This window comes from Amblyomma maculatum, chromosome 7 (assembly GCF_055883805.1).
Source record: "Amblyomma maculatum isolate TAMU_Amacu chromosome 7, ASM5588380v1, whole genome shotgun sequence".
Classification (NCBI taxonomy): Eukaryota; Metazoa; Arthropoda; class Arachnida; order Ixodida; family Ixodidae; genus Amblyomma; species Amblyomma maculatum.
The window spans coordinates 140,996,690-141,014,406 of NC_139350.1; the positions used below are offsets into that span (position 1 = coordinate 140,996,690).

Below are 17,717 nucleotides of genomic sequence, written 5' to 3' on the forward strand. Positions count from 1 at the left end.
CTGATCGCACTTACATGTTCTCCGAACCTGAAGTTTTTCCTCACGTCGCTGCCCTGACGTCTTGTGCTGCTACGAGTGATGAGCTTCCTGTCGACGCCCTTCATCGAGCTATCGCGACCGACCTTCCGTCCGCCCAACGGGACCAAATAGTCGCCCTCCTTCAGCGCTTCAGTGCATCTTTTGACGTGTCCCAGCCTTTCTTGGGCCGCACCTTGACCGTTTCTCATGCAATCGACACTGGTCCTCATGCTCCCCTGCGGCAGCGACCATATCGCGTGTCACCCACTGAGTGCCGCGTCATTCGTGACAATGTCGCCAATATACTTCAATGGGGCATCATACGACCATCTCATAGGCCTTGGGCCACCCCCGTAGTGTTGGTGACGAAGAAAGATGGCACTATCCGCTTCTGTGTGGACTACCGGCGTCTGAATAGGACAACCCGCAAAGATATTTACCCACTACCACGAATTGACGACGCGCTAGATTGTTTGCAAGGAGCGGAGTTCTTTTCGTCACTAGATTTGCGCTCTGGCTATTGGCAAGTACCGATGGCTTCCACTGACCGCCCGAAAACAGCCTCCATCACTCCCGATGGCTTTTATGAATTCAATGTGATGCCATTCGGACTGTGCAACGCCCTCGCCACCTTCGAGAGAATGATGGATAACATTCTCAGTGGGCTCAAATGGGAAACGTGTCTTTGTTATCTAGATGACATTGTCGTTTTCTCGAAAGATTTCCCTTCCCACTTTCTGCGCCTTCAGCGTGTCCTTACGTGCCTTACTGAAGCCGGCCTACAGCTCAACTTGAAGAAATGTCACTTCGCCGCTACCAAGCTCACAATACTGTGTCATGTCATATCCAAGGATGGCGTTCTACCGGATCCTACCAAGCTTAGTGCAGTCGCAGACTTCCCCAAGCCCACAACCTTGAAAGAACTTCGCAGTTTTGTCGGTCTATGTTCGTATTTCCGCCGTTTTATCCGCAACTTCGCCAGTATCATCACCCCTTTAACGCAACTTCTCTCCGGAGGCCCGAACCTCTCCTCTTGGTCACCAGCCTGTGATGCTGCGTTCAGTACACTACGCCGTCTACTGGTCTCTCCCCTATACTCCGCCATTTTGACCCTGCCTGTCGACCGAAATACACACTGATGCAAGCGGTGTAGGTCTCGGCGCTGTTCTTGCTCAACGGAAACCTGGATATTCGGAGTATGTCGTCGCGTACTCTAGTCGTACCCTCACGAAAGCGGAATCGAACTATTCTGTGACCGAAAAGGAGTGCCTGGCCCTCATATGGGCCATTAACAAGTTCCGTCCTTATATTTACGGTCGCCCATTCTACGATGTTACCGAACACCACGCGCTCTGTTGGCTATCCTCCCTCAAAGACTCCTCCGGCCGCCTCACCCGCTTGGCGTTACGTCTTCAGGAGTACGATATTCACGTCATCTATCGATCTGGACGCAAGCACACCGGCGCTGATGCCCTTTCCCGTTCACCGCTTCCTAACGACTCGATGGCTGGCTTCGTTTGTGCTTACGGTATGTCGCCGCTCAACATTACCAACATGAAATTTGAGCAGCAGAAGGATCCATAGATATCCTCTCTAACATTCCTGTCTACGCCCGCAGAGCTGTCTCCGTCACGTGCACTTCGTCGTCAGGCCCATCACTTCGCCACTTGTGATGGACTTTTATACCGCCGCAATTACCCTCCTACAGAGTGAAAGTGGCTTCTCGTGATTCCACGACATATCCGTGCTGAAATCTGGGACTCTTTCCACGCCGATCCCCAATGCGGCCATGCAGGTGTCATGAAAACCTATTCTCGACTGCGTATGAGAAATTACTGGTGCGGTATGTACCGCTTTATTCGTCAATGCATTCGATCCTGTACCGCCTGCCAACGTCGCAAGAATCCACCCCCTTAGTCAGCCGCTCCCCGATCGCCATGCCGATCGGCGAGCGGCTTCCGGAACCCGATCGCCATCAGCTCGTGCGCTAATCCGAAGAGGTAGGCGAAGTTGAGCCGGAGCCTTGTTGGCACTGCACTATTGGCAAGCTGTTGGTTCGAACGCTACCCACGTCGCTTTGGTTTGCGGACGTTGCATACGGTCTTGGTGCTCCAATAAACACCTTACACTATGCATATTAGTGGGTATTTGTGGCAGTACCAAAACTCAAATCCTGTCCCTTTGCTGCATGAGGAAGATGCTGTTCCTCTAAGTGGTCGGCCCAGTCACCTAACTGGTGCAGTGGTGAGCAGGTGAATCGAGATAGGCAGAGTCAGCACAGGGCCAAATAGAACGATGCAGAGCGCCAAATGGAAAGATGCAAGATGGTAAAGAGGCATACTTTGCCTCAAGGCATGAAATGAACGCCATTGGTGAAGAACACGGGTTCTTTTTGAAATATTTTAAAAAAACAATCTATACTTTTTGTGCAGAGTGCTGCTGTGATATGTCTCGACAGGAACTGAACATTGCAATGCAGTTCATTTATTTGGCATCATTCGTAGTGTTTATTATGTACACTTCAAGATTGTGTGACCTGGCAGGTTTGAGCCAGGCTCAGCAGACCCTTTTTTCATTCCCTATATTGAATTCAAACTGATTCAAACTTTGGACGCTGAAATAAAGATTGATTTCTTGTTAGAATTCGTTCACAGTCATTACCAGTAGTGAAGCAGAAATATTCCATGTGTATGAGACAACTTTCACAGAGTTATATATGTAGAGATTGGTGCGATTAATTTGATATTCGCAACTTTATACCTATATTGTATGGTGCCCCTGTTAGCTTTTTACCGTTTTTAGTAAATGCTCATTTCATACGATTATTTATGGAAACACTTATTGACTGCAAAATCAATTTAACTTGTGTTTGATATTTTATTTATTTTGTTCTTATTTATTTATATGTAGTAATTTGATGTTCAACAATGCTGTTAATATTTGATTTGGCAGAAATGTTGCTACTTGTACAAATTTAGTTTTTAAAATGCTCTTTTTAAGGCATCTAATTTTTACTTTTCATTTTGAGGCTTATTAAACTTGGTTCTACATTCCTACTGTTCCACATTAGCATGTTCACATGTCATTACATTACACACTGCAATTGTCTGCAGATATAAAGAGAGAGATTTGTAATGGTCATTGAGAGGAATGTTAATTTCAAAGCTTAGGGCTTGTGGCTTGCTGGCAGGTTCATTAGGATAAAACGTGGGCGCATCTTTTGCGTGCATTAATCTACAATACATTTCGGGTGTGTTTGCATCATTGTATAAGCGTCTTGTAAAGTATGGCATCGATGAGTGTTGCATATTATTTTAATTTGCATTTAACACCTCTTCTCTTTCTTGGTCATCCAGGCCCGACACTACAAGGTTCGCCATACTGCTGCCAGAATCTTTTTTGACTCATTTCCATTGTTGGAGAGTGCTGCATCTCCAAAGAAGGATAAAGAGTTGGCAGAGTACTTCAAAATAATGCACGTGGGTATTGTCGAGGAAAAAATGAAACTACTGTTCACATGTTTTCTATTTATTGCGGCTAGACTCTGGGTTCTGAAGCAGGAAAGATTATGCACAGTAACAGCAGTCTCCTCTTTGTATTACCTTGAAAGTTTTTTAATTTTTCATGCTTTGTTAGACTATTCATTACTGGGAGCCCTCTTTAATAAATACACTTGTGCCCTGTTCTTTTTTCCTCGTTCTCCTTGAGGGTGTACACCTTGAGCATAATTGGAGCTCTCTATGGGTGACTTATATTTGAACTCTCTATTATTGTAATAATGTAAGACATCTGGTAAACTGATAGGGGTATGTTGGATGAGAAAAGCTAGTTCTTTTATTTAGAATAGCTATTTCTTGCATTCAGATAGAACACTGCCACATTAGTTCTGCAGCCAATTTTCTTTGCACTGCTTAGCTAAGCAGACGATAGCAAATTTCTGGTCACAATGGGCAATGAAGTTTCTATTAGAATATAGAACCAGACATGTATTTTGTGGTTAAAAACAAACTGAGTTAGACAATCCTCTGCATACGGAATGTCGACTTTCGTACCACAGATTCCCTCAGCAGTTGCAGTTATGCTGGAGTGGACAAGAATTTCATGAGGACCTGTGCAATCAGATTTTGTTTCATGATTAAAAACTGGTACGAACAGTCTATAGCTATTTAATCAGTCGTACAATGTACTTTGGGGCTTTTTTTTCAAAAATATATAATGTGAAGAAGTGTGTCCAAACATTAATGAGGGATAAAACGGAAAGCAATGAGGCATTCAGATGCACTGGCTTCACAACATGCAACACCAATCAGCCCAGCAGCACGCACTATCAAAATACATTCTTTACGGGAATAACTATGATAAGTGCTCGGACACTGCCTTTTCCTGGGGACACATCAACTGCTTCAAGTTCCAGCTCATGATTAGATTAATATCAACTTAAAAAGACCAACAACTGAATGTTAAAGGGCTCATGAAAGACTTTACTAGAATTTTAAAGCGAGCACTATTAATAGATATCCTATCAATACTCTCTGCAGCGGAAGAATTTTTAGGCTAATTTCATTAGCACCAAAAATGAGTGATCAAAAAAGATGCTGTTCTTCTCCCTCCCAACTCAACCAATGCGTGCGGGGTTAAAAAAATGAATAAGTGGCGATAGCACCCCACCGCTTCCCGTCCCTCCTGCTTAACTTGGGAGTGTCCAATGAGCGGGTGCAGCTAGCAGCCCCAGTGACATCAGCGTGAATGTTTGCTGTATCGATGCATCACGCATATTTAATACGAGTAGTTGCCAAGACCATAATAAAAATATTTGCTAATTACGCGCTACTCAAAGCTTTCAAATCAGATTTTAACCTTGAATCAATGAATTGCTTGCATTATAATTTTACGCAAGGTGCCTTTCAGGGACATTTTAGTGACACAGTTGATTTTTTAGCTCAATAAAGAGATCCGGATCCACGGGTTTTAATTCCTCAAGGTTTTCTTAGAATAAGTATTGTAGGATATTGCCACTGAGAAATTTTTATTCTAGTTTGTATTTTTATTTTGTGCATCCCCTCTATATAATACTATGACCAGTGAGGATATAATGGTTGAATAAAGACATGTGGAGGATGCTAGTGTGGGGTTACTCATATTTGTGAATAAATTCACGCACGGCTGCCACAGGCGAAATGCTAGAACAGTGCAACTATGCAGCATATGTGAAGTTCAAGCATTTTGGAGGCAGGCTCTGCGTTAGTACGTTTTTGTTTTTGGCGACATCTGGTTTTGCCTTTAAACGAATGAGAAAATGAGATGATCAGATGTCCCTCACAAGGGCAAAACTTAGCAGATGGCATCAATATGTTGCGCATGCATGTAGCCTTTTGTATTGTGTTTCTCTCATCAGTCCTTCTCATCAATCCTTGCTTAGAGCTAAGAGAATTAGATTTGTTAGAAAAATGTATTTGGTCCTAAATTTAGACCGATATTACATCCATCTACAGTTTTTGAATAAGTTTAAGGAAACATTTTCCGAGATCCCTGAAAAATCTACACTGGCTTCTCGACCAAGCCAGAACTCATGATGAAAAAGAACGAAATCTAAAATGCGTTCTACGCACATACTAGGGTACCACCACTCAACTCGCTGGCGACTTGTGCTCCTGCTACCTCTGTCGCATAGAGAATCAAAATAGGTCTCAGTTCGAGCATCTGGGCAAACTAACACAGATATGGGTGCTGCTTTCATGCTTCGGGATCTTAAAGCAGCGCGCTGAGATGAGGTGCGGTACTGCGCCCGGCAGAGACGGCATAACAGTCACCCCAATAAAGCACCCTACTTCTAGTGGACATTCTACGTACGTCAGCCCTCGGGTATACGCATGTCAATGGAAGATCAGCGAACCTCCAATGGATCTTCCATGTACGTCCACCAGATGTCCAAATGAAACTGTTCAAATCTCCCACTGACATCCTCTTCGGATATGCCCCAATTTCCCGAGTGCACCTACAGAGAACATATGCGTGTGAAGGCTTCTGCTCATAATGCAGGCCTCAATCACAGCCAATATTATTGAGTAATATACCACGAGCTCCCAAAAATTGCTGAAATATGTCTCAGATGTCGCTATGCGTAATTTAAGGAATCAAGGCATGATGACCGCATCCTGATAAACCGCGCTAGGACCACAGGCTTATAAAAAAGCCCATGGGATGCTCGAAATTGGACACTCCCAACCATGTTGCATGCACGCCGCGATGAAACTAATGACTTCAAAGCAGATTTAAAATATTTTAATGATGGTATAATAAGGCCTCCTTTCAGTTTTGAGATAGTACAAGCTGCAACACAAGTTCCGTACAGTTGAGAAGGTTACAGTGTGCAGGCAATATTCTCGCTGCTGAAGTTTAATCGGAGACAGGATGTTTCTCTTTAAAGAAACATCCTTTACATCTTAAACAATTCTTTAAAGGCAATTTTGAAATATTTCTGATAGAACCCACTATTTATCTAACTTTCATTCTACATGCCAAGAAACATTGTGGCATTACCTGTTACATAAACATTTACATTGCTCTTGATACACAAAATAAAATCAGGGAAGTAAGTAAGCGAATATGACAGAGTATCCAGTATTGTTTACAGAGGTTTGACAAACGAAAAAGAATACAAGGAGGCAAATTATTCTAAATGGTTACGGGAGAAAATCTAACAGCTTACTACTGTTTAAGAGCTTACTATTATGATTGTAATAGGCATAAAAGCACACATGCTTAAGTGTAAAGGCAATAAATGCAAACAGATGTTTGGTAGTAATAAACTGACTAAAAAAAACGGATATGATTTTGGGCCTGTCCTAAATTATAGCCTGTCACTACATCGCTTATAAGGCAGGACCATAGATTTTGTGCATGCACCTCTTTTCTCATATAAGGCCGTGCCTGGAAGACAGTATGATGTAAGGAATACACTTCAAAACGCACAAAAATGAACCTATAATTTGCAGTCATGGGTAATAAGGCTGAAGTCTTTCAAAATGGCAGTTTTACTCTTTAGCAGGTAGGCAATATTCTTCAATAAGAAACCTATACTCCTTTTCAGAAGCAGTGCACAGCCCTGTGAAAGGCAAGGGTGAACTGAGCAATTTAGGATCCTATGCACTATATTAGGAAATTGTGCTCTTACATGCCTTACCCTCTCCCCAATTGGTGGGGTCAACAATAGGAGCACACGTATCTGTTATAGTGTGCACAGGTGAGAGATGCCAGGATTGCGCCAGGTCGTTCTGCCCATGGCAGTGCTGCAAATGGCTTCGAGGTGTTGTATAGGAATTAGTGGAACAAAAAAACACTTGCATGCAAAAAAAGTTTTGCATGCCAATGCGAACTTTGCATTAACTGTGCACTAGCTAACTGATGGCATTCCAAGTTATATCAAGGATGCAACATGTTCTTACATGAAGTGCTAAATACGAAAATCTGTGGGGGGTCATTGCTTAACCAGTAAATGTTGTTATATCGACCAATTTACTCGATGCATGTTTGTTACATCAAAGTTTATTTGTCTATGTAATGACTTTAGAAACGCTGTATAAGTGTTTTGTAACTTCCTTTAAATGTGCAGGAAAGAAAATAGTTACAAGCTTATTTCAGACCTGCATTGCCATGTTAATGCTCAAGATGTAAGGCAGAATTAGTGGGCTAATTTGGAGTTGAGATATGTATTGCTTTTGCACAGCCCTTTGTTCATACTTTTTATATTGTTTGGCTTACAATTTGGTGAAATCATCCATCTCTATGTTTTCTTTCCTGTCTATTCCGCAGAATCTTCTGCTGGACATCGTTCCAGATGTTCGATCAGTGGCAGTGAGGGGTGTATGTATAGTTTTGAGTGATTTCTTTGAGATTATTCCATTGCAGGTGAGTGCAATCTTTAAAAACTGCCTAAATGACCCTTTACACTGTTCTAAGGTTCTTTTTGTATGTCAACAATGAGTCACAGTTTGAGACAGGCTTTGCAGCATCATGTTCATTAATGCCCATTTTCATTTTACAGGAGCGAAGGGCATTTGCAGATGATTTGCTCAGCAGAAATGCCAGGGACTTGAACTCTCTTGTTTCAAGAATCCGGGTTAACAAGGTGAGGAGGGTAATCATGCAGCTGATTTAACAAAGCCTAAAAATTTGTTTTTGTACTGATTGTTTAATACTTTTAAGGAACTCAAGGATACTGACCTTCCTTTAAAAGTCATTGTGGTTGCATTAGGAGGTCATGGAGGCAAAAAATGTGGGGTATCACTGTGACTTATGGCATGTACCATCCTGGGCAAATGCTCCACCTGCCATCAGTGGCAGGTGGAGAGTGAAGTTTATTGATTGATTGAAAACTTTATTGAGTGCATGGGAGGTCTCGGAGCTATGGGTGGTCCGCCTATTCCGGCAGCCCAGTGGCCTACGCCGCAGCGTGGGCCCTGCGAACCAGTCCTCGTGTTTGGTCGGGGTCCTCGCTGTGCAGAATGGCCTCCCACTCCTCCAAATTGGGATTAGGAAGTTTATCGATAAAGGATTTGGCATGCCCACACCATGTGGGAAGCCGTAGCTATTTCTCCATAGTGTGGGCACTCTGGTGTGTAAAGTGAGGGGTACCACTGGTGGAGAGTGAGAAACATGGTTCACCACTTCAAGCTGAGCAGACGGAAGGTCGAAACTATGAATGACCCACCAAAAATGAATCAAAGAACTGTCATATCTGATACTACCATATGATTACATTTAAATTGGAAATACATTGTCGTGGAAATAAAATATGCTCGCATTTGCTCTGCATTGATCCCTATCATTATCCGGGATTCAATTTTTTTCTATGCATAGCTGCAGCATGCTTGCCTAAATAGTCCTGTATTTGCCACCTACGGAGGATAATGATGGCTGCTCGTACTATGTCAAAATCTCACAAGTTGTCCTATTGTTTAGTGTTATATATGTCATTATTATAATAGACTCTTGTTCATGGTATTTGTGAAGTTGGGTGACATTGTAAAACTGGTATATATCTCGATGAAAATGTATTTCATTGTGTGTTGAGGCGTTAACATTGAAGCACAAATTTTCCGCATAGGAAGTCCATATTTTGCTAGAGACCATCTGGGAGGTATCATTTCTAATGGACGTGTTTTGTATGTTATTTTATTTGTTTGGCACCTACAAAGTGCATGATTGATTATTTTACAGTGTTAATGCCATTTTTCCTGCTGGTAGGTGAATAAACTTGTTCATTCCCAGCTTACTCTTTTTGTTTCAGCATGGGCTAATAACTTGTTTGCCTTGTCTCATTCTAAATGCTTATATACAAGCCTAATACTGTTACCATACATTTTTTTTTAATGAGACTGAAATTGCAGTTTGCACTGATGACCACTCATGTGTGTTTATGACTGAAAACCACACTGTTACTCTTTTCTAGGGACTTGCTTACATGGTCCATAATCCAAAGACCCACAACCTGCTGAAAGTCCTTATTGCAAAGAACAAAGAAAATAGCCTTCAGGACACCCACTCTGTCCAGCTGTCCTATATCTCACTTTTGTTGGCAGCACAAGGAATACCGGACTTTAAGGTACTGATCAAATATTTCATTTGAGAGAAATGGTTTTTATGTATGTTGAGCTTTCTACTATGGCATTCCCCATAGTGTGGGTAACTTGAGATAATTGACCCAAAAAACAAATCATTTTCTGGGTCCACCTTTTAAATTATTAAAAACACCTTAAATTGTATTTTCAAATAGAGAATAGCTCTAATTGAAGTGGTCACTGTATATATTTTTATAATCTCTGCAAAAATATACCAATTTAAATTTTGCCTGCAATAAATTGTGCACCTGGTTAATCAACTGCACACACAAGATCTCTAACATGTGTAAATAAATGGTGTAGAGCAATGAACAGGTGTAGGTTGTAGTGGTGCCTTATTCATGTCAGGGGAGTTTCAAAGGGGTCATCATGAAGTATGTCTGACACAGCAATCTTCGATATAGTCCCCATGAAGCCTGAACTATATAATGTAGCTTTGCCTATGCATGTTTAACACGCATAAATGGCAGGCATTGCAAGGCATCTATCAGCAGGACAAAATATTGTGTCTTCACAGTTTAATTTTTTGGGCTGCACCACTGAGCCACAGTAAGTGACATCAGTTATTAGCTTCTAATCGGAAAATCAGCTGCGCCCTTCTTGCATCATTTCAAAAATTAATAAGGCAAACACATTTCTGGCCCCAATAAGTGAAATTCCATACGAGCTGTTGACATTGAGGCTAAGATAATCCCAAAAGTATGTGCACACATTATACCATTGGATACTTTATACATATAGTGCGACACCTTGGCATCAACTTGGTGTGTGGATGAACCTGCTAACTCATGGGGGAAGGCCAGCAGGAACTCTGCGCCGAAACAATCCCACTGACTCATGTGAGATTGTGGCTGACAGGTGAGGAGGCAAATTTGCATGCATATATTGATATCATCTGACAGATCTCTTCGAGTCTAAAGAGAGAGGCTCAGTAATGATTCAAGTTGAAGCATGCTGCAACTCAGAGGCAGTGGCATGAGAGTTGCTGCCAAGGTAGTGAGGACACAGTATATCAACAAAGAGTAAAAATGCCCCCTATAATTTCCTGCTGCAAATTATTTACAGCTCGAGGTTCCAAACACGCGCCAGCCTTAGTGTACAACAAACATGCAGACAAACCATCCGCAGAAAGAAATTTAAATAATCTTTGCCAAACAAGAAGTAAATATTTTGTATTTCAATATTAAGAGTGCTAAGTGTCTCTACCAAATATTTTCTGTTGCTTTTTTCATGTAGTTTGTCGAACTTGCTATAGCCGCTCTGTTGTGATCAATGAGGAGGCTGTGCCTAAATACAGTGCGCTACAGAAGAAGCTATAGGTGCTCTTATGATATTGGAGCAGTTCTGCTTTCACATTTATGGAAGTGTTTATATACCAAATTATTTTATTAACATGCAAGATATTTTAGTTTCGACTTCATTTTTGTCTAAAGAGCACAACTCTCTAGATTATGAGTGCAGGAACTGGATCATATTTATAGTGTTTGCATAGTGGTACAGATGGTTTCTAACAGCTTTTTTGGAAGATAGGGTGAGGAGGATGGGCATCATTTGGCTGACTGGTATCTCAAAATGTCAAGCCAGCCTTCTGCAAAGACCATGGTCTTTGAGGAAGTTGCCCTGAGTCGGCTAGTCTTTCGGACTGCTTGGATGTGGCGGCCACTGTTATTGGAATTGGGAAAATCTACTGTGTACTTAGGTTTAGGAGGTTCTGAAAGCTGATCATCCCTGCATCACTCTTAAGCATTTGTTTCCAGGCAGTGTCCTGGGATGTCAGTGAATATTCTGCTGTTAATCATAAGTGCCATATATTGCAAAAAAATAAAAAGTATTTGTATGCAAAATTTTGGTCGGTAGCAATGCCCTTATCTTGGGGCTTCTGTCTACCATGCTGTGGAGCAGCAGTTAAGAGGCAATGGGTGCAATTAACAACATCCAGTGGTGGTAATGGGATTGGATTTGCCTATCTCGAGCAATCTGCTGGCTGACAGCACATTGATTTCTGAGCGGAAGTGGTGGTGTGGTCGCGTCACCTGGCTGCCATTGCAAACCAAGGTTTGCCTTCGAGGAGCCAGCTCGGGATCTTCCGGTGCACCATCTGCTGTTCAATTTGTTATATCGAGTGGAGTGGTTGCTGTGTTCGCCAACGCTATTGACCATAGCAAAGCCACTGATAGTGATGACAACGCTGGTGATTTTCGTTTCTTCTGGTGGCACAGCTAGAAAGACAGAACCACCGCAGGGCTTCACATTATGTCAAATGAGTCGGGAAAACAAATATCTCAAATGTGAGCTGAGGAAGCTCTTCTGGATTTCCCAAGGCATGCGGTGAACACACTTCCTGGTGTGCGTATCGGCATCAAATTTTCGAAGACTGCATTAGTCCATACCACCGAGAAAGGGCTCAGTGGTCAATCTAGTCGCATTTCCAGACACAAAATGAAGCCGGCACAATGTATATTGAAGATATGACGCGACTGTTCCGCCGTGCCGATCTCCGCATGTCAGAGGACAAGAGACTGCGTAACTTAATGCGCAGCATAAAAGAACAGCTCTTTGCTGGCCTTGTGTGCAGTCTTCCGGCTTCAGTGACCGATTTCTTGTCAAAGGCATTGACAGTGGAGAAGGCCGTTCACAGCAGGCCAATGCTTACACTTGTGGACGATTCCACTGCCCGAGGGATGCGCACGACAAACGCACAGCGGGCCGTGTAACAAACATCTTTAATCTCACATCAGCAGGGGGTCCGGCGGGGTCGTCGTTCGGGAGGGCAGGCAGGGAATAGCCAGCGCGTCCATGTAGTGACGAGCCAGGGCGAAGAGCAGGAACAAAGAGAGGCGAGACGGCGGCGCGTGCCTTCCTTTATAGCCCCCTCGCGCGGGACCGGTTATCCCCGAACGAGCGGGGAGAGGGAAACAGGCAGCGCGTAGCAAGCATTGGGAAGTGGCGCGGCCTTCGAATGCGCGGCGCGCCACGGGCCCTACAGATATGTTGCGCAGGGCCCCACACAGTAGACCATATTTCGCTGCATCCCCTATTAAGTCGCTTCCGGCTTATGTAGTCACCAATGAATCGTCCCGCGAACTCAATCGCTCTGTGGTATGACATGAACTGCAAAAGCTTTCCGGTGTGCCTCAACCGCACGGTGCTTTTATAGCTAATATTGTTATTGCTAATAGGCCTCAATCAATGGGTGATGACCTTCAGTCTTAACCAGCAGAGTGCAGAGTTCCAACATGCGCGAATGTTTTGGGACGTTTTGCTCTATCATCAGCGCCATTTGTCCCTGTACCAGAAACTCCAATGCCGCCATTGTCTAGAGCACCAGCTCCGGCGCCAATTTCTCCAGTATCGCAAGATCATCTGGCATGCGTGCAGCCGGCCCAGTACACTTCAAGACGATGACCACCTCGGCGAAGATCAGACATCTGGCGCGCTTTCGATCGACGGCCCATCTGCTATCACTGTGGCGAGCCTGGCCATCTTTTTCGAAAGCGCCGGTATCGTGCAGTGACTAAGTCTGTTGGCTTTCCCTCCATCGCTCGCCGACCATCTTACGGACAACGAGTATGTCGCTGAACAGTATCTTCTCAACGGTGGCTGTCACGAACTTTCTCCTCACTGCCTCCCCGCATCATCCCAGGTTTTCTCGTGTGGGAGCACCTGGACGATCCCCTAGCCCTCGCTGGGAAATCTAAAGACGGCGACCTCTGGGGGCGCGGTCGCTAGACGTCATCGCGATGAAGTCCACGACGACGCGGAGTCAACTGCCACAGGTCCTATGAAAACGACCACAACCTCTAAAGCGCATAACCGTCCGTCACTTGGCATACCTGTAGTTCTGGATGGACACATGTTAAGTGCATTAGTGGACACCGGAGCGGACTTCTATATTCCAAGCGGCAAACTTGCCAAGCTTTAGAAAAGGTATGGTATGGTCTGGTACATCGATTCGCACCGCTGGTGGACATATATCACTCCGATAGGACAGTGGTGCAAATTCACGAGACCACATTTGTTGTTAGGTGCCTTGTGCTCCAGAAGTGTTCGCGCAACTTGATACTTGGCGTAGATTTTCTGGGGGAGAATGCAGTTGTTATTGACTTTAGGCAACGTGCGGTCACATTTTCAATCTAGAACGAGAATTGTGACTCGGCCATTAAACAGTCTTGTTCGGCGCTTAGAATTCCCGCGCAATGTGTTACGATTCTCTGCGGGCCAGTGTTTTGTGAGTCGCCTGCGAACGTCCACGTGATGGGACAGTGCTCGCCTAGGGAAATCATTCGCTATTGATTTGCCACGGTATCTGTGCAGTCCGAAGCCTCATCTTTCTGTGTCAAGGGCAGTCAGAGGACATACGCACTACCTTTTCGAATGAACACCGACACTTATCTCGTTTTACTGCGATCGCCTTTGCTAGCCGAATCGAAGAACCTACAGCCTATTCTGCATTTGACACAGTGAGCCCTCCGCCCGGCGTCCTCGACTACATTAATACTGTACTAGTTCGGAGCTCGTCGCAGATAAGCATCGTGATTTAAGAGTTCTGCTGGAGGAGTATGCACCCTGCTTGGCATCCTCATCCAAGGTGCGTCAAACGACCGTTATTAAACACTGTATGATTACGTCCGACAATGCCCGACTATTCCGACAGTAACCTTACCGCGTCTCCCCCAAGGAACGCGAGGCCATCCAAACACAAGTCAAGGAGATGCTCACGGATGGCGTCATTCATACATCTCACAGCCCATGATCATCGCATGTGATCCTAGTGAAGAAAAAAGACGGAACGCAGCGGTTTTGTGTTGACTGCCGTAAGTTGAATGCCATCACAAAAAGATGTCTACCCGCTGCCCCGCATCTATGACTCCCTCAAGAGACTTCGCTTGGCTGAGTATTTTTAATCCATCGACTTGAAAAGCGGTTACTGGCAGATAGACGTTGATGCGCGGGATCGTTAGAAGGCATTTTTTTCATTTACATGATACTGCAGACCTTTTAGTCCAAGCAGGATGGACAAAAATCAGTGTAAAGAAGAAATAACAAAGAAAAGGAGAAATTTTTGCGTCATGCACAGATACACTTCTACAAATAACCTGGAAGCATGAATTGGTACAGATAGCCATTTTGATTATGTCGCCAACAAAAAACAAACAAACAAAGAAACCGACAATAACTCTCTCAGAGGTCAAAAACATTGCAAACAACCAGACAAAAACTCTCTCAGTGGTCGAAACCTTTGCCAATGGCTTCCCTGAATTTTTCACAAGTGAAAACCTCCCCAGGCAGTACATTCCAGTCCCCGATTGTTCATGGAAAAAAGGAGATATTGTGAATGTTGGTTCTGACGAAAGGGGGAGGTAAGCTATAATTGCGTGTGTGTCTTGTTTTTCAAGTGAGGGATGGTGTGACATAAAGTGTTGCCGATATTCCGAGCTTTCCATGAATTAAGGAGTGTAAAAATTCTAATCTTGCTATCTTTCGTCGGGTACAGAGTTGTTTTATTTTGTTCATTTCCATAAGAAAAGATGGAGAATCAGAATTCGGTATTTGTTATAGATGAAGCGTACGGTCCACCTTTGAACTTTTTCTACCTGCGCGATGTCTTTTTTCGTGTGAGGGTCCCACACCACGGCAGCGTACTCGAGTTTTGGCCGAATAATAGATTCATAAGCTAATTGTTTTACGTTACTTGGTGCACCTTTCAACTTGTGTCTTAAAAAACCCAGATTTTTCATTGCAGATGAAGTTATATGGGAAATCTGATCACTTCATGTTAGCTGGTCATTAATTATCACGCCTAAATGCTTGTATTTATTTACTTTAGTCACATGTATATTTTTAAGGGTTAGACAAAGTCCAGTGGCATCTTCTTTCTCGTAATATGCATAAATACAGCTTTCTCAAGGTTCAGTGACATTCCCCATTGGGTACACCAACACGCAACATCATTTAAAGCTGTATTAAGCAGGGTTTATTTATTTATTTATTTATTTATTTATTTGATACTGCCAACTGCCTCTTGGCAGTCCAAGCAGGAGTGAGTAAGTACAGTCGGCACTACAAATCAAGGTAAACAAGAATGTGAGTGACAAGAAAACATAAGGAAATGACTTGCAATACAGATTATTGCGCGGGCAAAAGCAGCTTATACAAAATTACAAAAAAGAACATTAAAAAGAACAAAAAAAAAAACACACACACACATCTGCAAACTGCAAAAACAGGAGACTGGACACTCTAAAATTAACATACTTCATTGCAAAGAGTGCACAGCAGACGCAAAGGATTCGACCGAGGTCATATTGGCGACTTCTTGCGGTAGGGCATTCCACTCTGCTATAGTTCGAGGGAAGAACGAGAAGCGATAAGCGCTAGTCTTAGCCTGTGGCATCACAATTGTTTTGCTATGCTTGCCTCTTGTTTCTCTTCTCTTATTAAAATTGATGTAGATGTCGGAATCCATTTTTGTTTGTTTATTAACTATATTAAACAACGTTTGTAGGCGATGTAGTCTACGCCGAAATTCTAATGTTGGGAGGCCGGACCGTGTTCTGAGTTCAGTGACCGAGGCTCTTCTACTGTAAGTATTATAAATAAATCTAAGGGCTTTCTTTTGCACGTTTTCAATGTTATTGATGGCAGTTTTTGTGTGGGGATCCCACACAACATCGGCGTAATCGAGCAATGGTCTAATGAGTGTCGTATAGGCAGCGAGTTTAGTCCTACTAGTGCAATGCTTCAGCCGGTGTTTAAGTAGCCATAGTCTCCTTAGCGACGCCGAAACGACATATTCAACATGAGCATTCCAGGTTAGCTTCGAGTCAATTACTACACCCAGGTATTTAAATTTGTCAACCGGCTTAATTGCTACATTGTTGATTTTATATGTACAAATTAATGGTGTTTTCTTCCTTGTAATGACCATGTGTGTGCATTTTGACGCGTTTAAGTTCATGCGCCAGGACTGACACCAATTATTGATTGCAGTTAGGTAATCATGTATGGCAGTCTGATCGTGCAGTGATTGAATGTTATGATACACAATGCAATCATCTGCGAAGAACCGGCATCGTACCGGGGAATCAAAGGTCAAATCATTTAGATAAATTAAAAAGAGAAGGGGTCCAAGTACTGAACCTTGCGGTACACCGGAAAGTACGGGAGCAGGTAGAGAAATTGAGTTTCCTATACGGACGTACTGTGTTCGGTTAGATAAATAGGAGTCAAGCCAGCGGAGAATTTGTTCATTCTTTAGCACGCATTGTAGCTTCAGTTTTAGTCTATTGTGACAAACACGATCGAACGCTTTCTGAAAATCGAGAAAAAGCACGTCTATTTGCCCGCCCCGGTCCAGCGCTGCCTTGACCTCATTGGTAATGTGTAGAAGCTGTGTAACTGTGGATAGGCCACGCCGAAATCCATGTTGTTTTTCGGAAAAGAAACTATTATTTTCTAGAAAGCTAATCACGTGCTTAAAAATAAAGTGCTCCATCACCTTACTAGCGGTGCACAGAAGAGAAACGGGTCTGTAATTAGTAATACTGAGTTTATCTCCGGACTTATAAATGGGTATTACCTTTGCTGCTGTCCAATCATTAGGAAGGACACCTTGCCTTAGACTTTCATTAAATATTATAAACAGATATTTTGCGCACCACTCCGCGTACCTAAAAAGAAAATTATTTGGGATGTCATCGGGACCAGCAGATTTCTTTATATCTATGCTTAGTAGGGACGAAAGAATACCTTCTTCAGAAACAAAAAGGTCCGGAAGTTCACAGCCAGAACCTGAAAATTCTGGATTATTGTCATCACTACCGCGTAGAAATACCGAGGCAAAGTACTCGTTGAACGCTTCGGCAATATTCTGGTTATCACTTGACTCGGTATCATTCACTCTAACTTTGGTGACCGGATCCTTTTTTTCCGTTATGTGCATCCAAAACTTCCTTGGAGCGTTAGTAAAAAAATGGTGCAGCTTAACATTGAAGAAATGATACTTTGAGTCTTTTATTTTGTTCCTAAGTTCTGTGCGCATTGACTGTAGCAGAGAACGGTCGACAGATGAATTGGAAC

The 17,717-nt window shown here is 43.3% G+C and overlaps 1 protein-coding gene across 1 annotated transcript; it reads left to right on the plus strand.

The window, feature by feature from the left end:
• Positions 1-1,955: 1,955 nt before the first annotated feature.
• Positions 1,956-13,152, plus strand: LOC146184882 (condensin-2 complex subunit G2-like). Its single transcript, XM_084608642.1, has 6 exons — positions 1,956-2,000; positions 3,375-3,497; positions 7,831-7,926; positions 8,063-8,146; positions 9,470-9,622; positions 12,988-13,152. Exons 1-6 carry the CDS (start codon positions 1,956-1,958, stop codon positions 13,150-13,152), a joined length of 666 nt encoding a protein of 221 aa, XP_084464768.1.
• Positions 13,153-17,717: the final 4,565 nt, after the last annotated feature.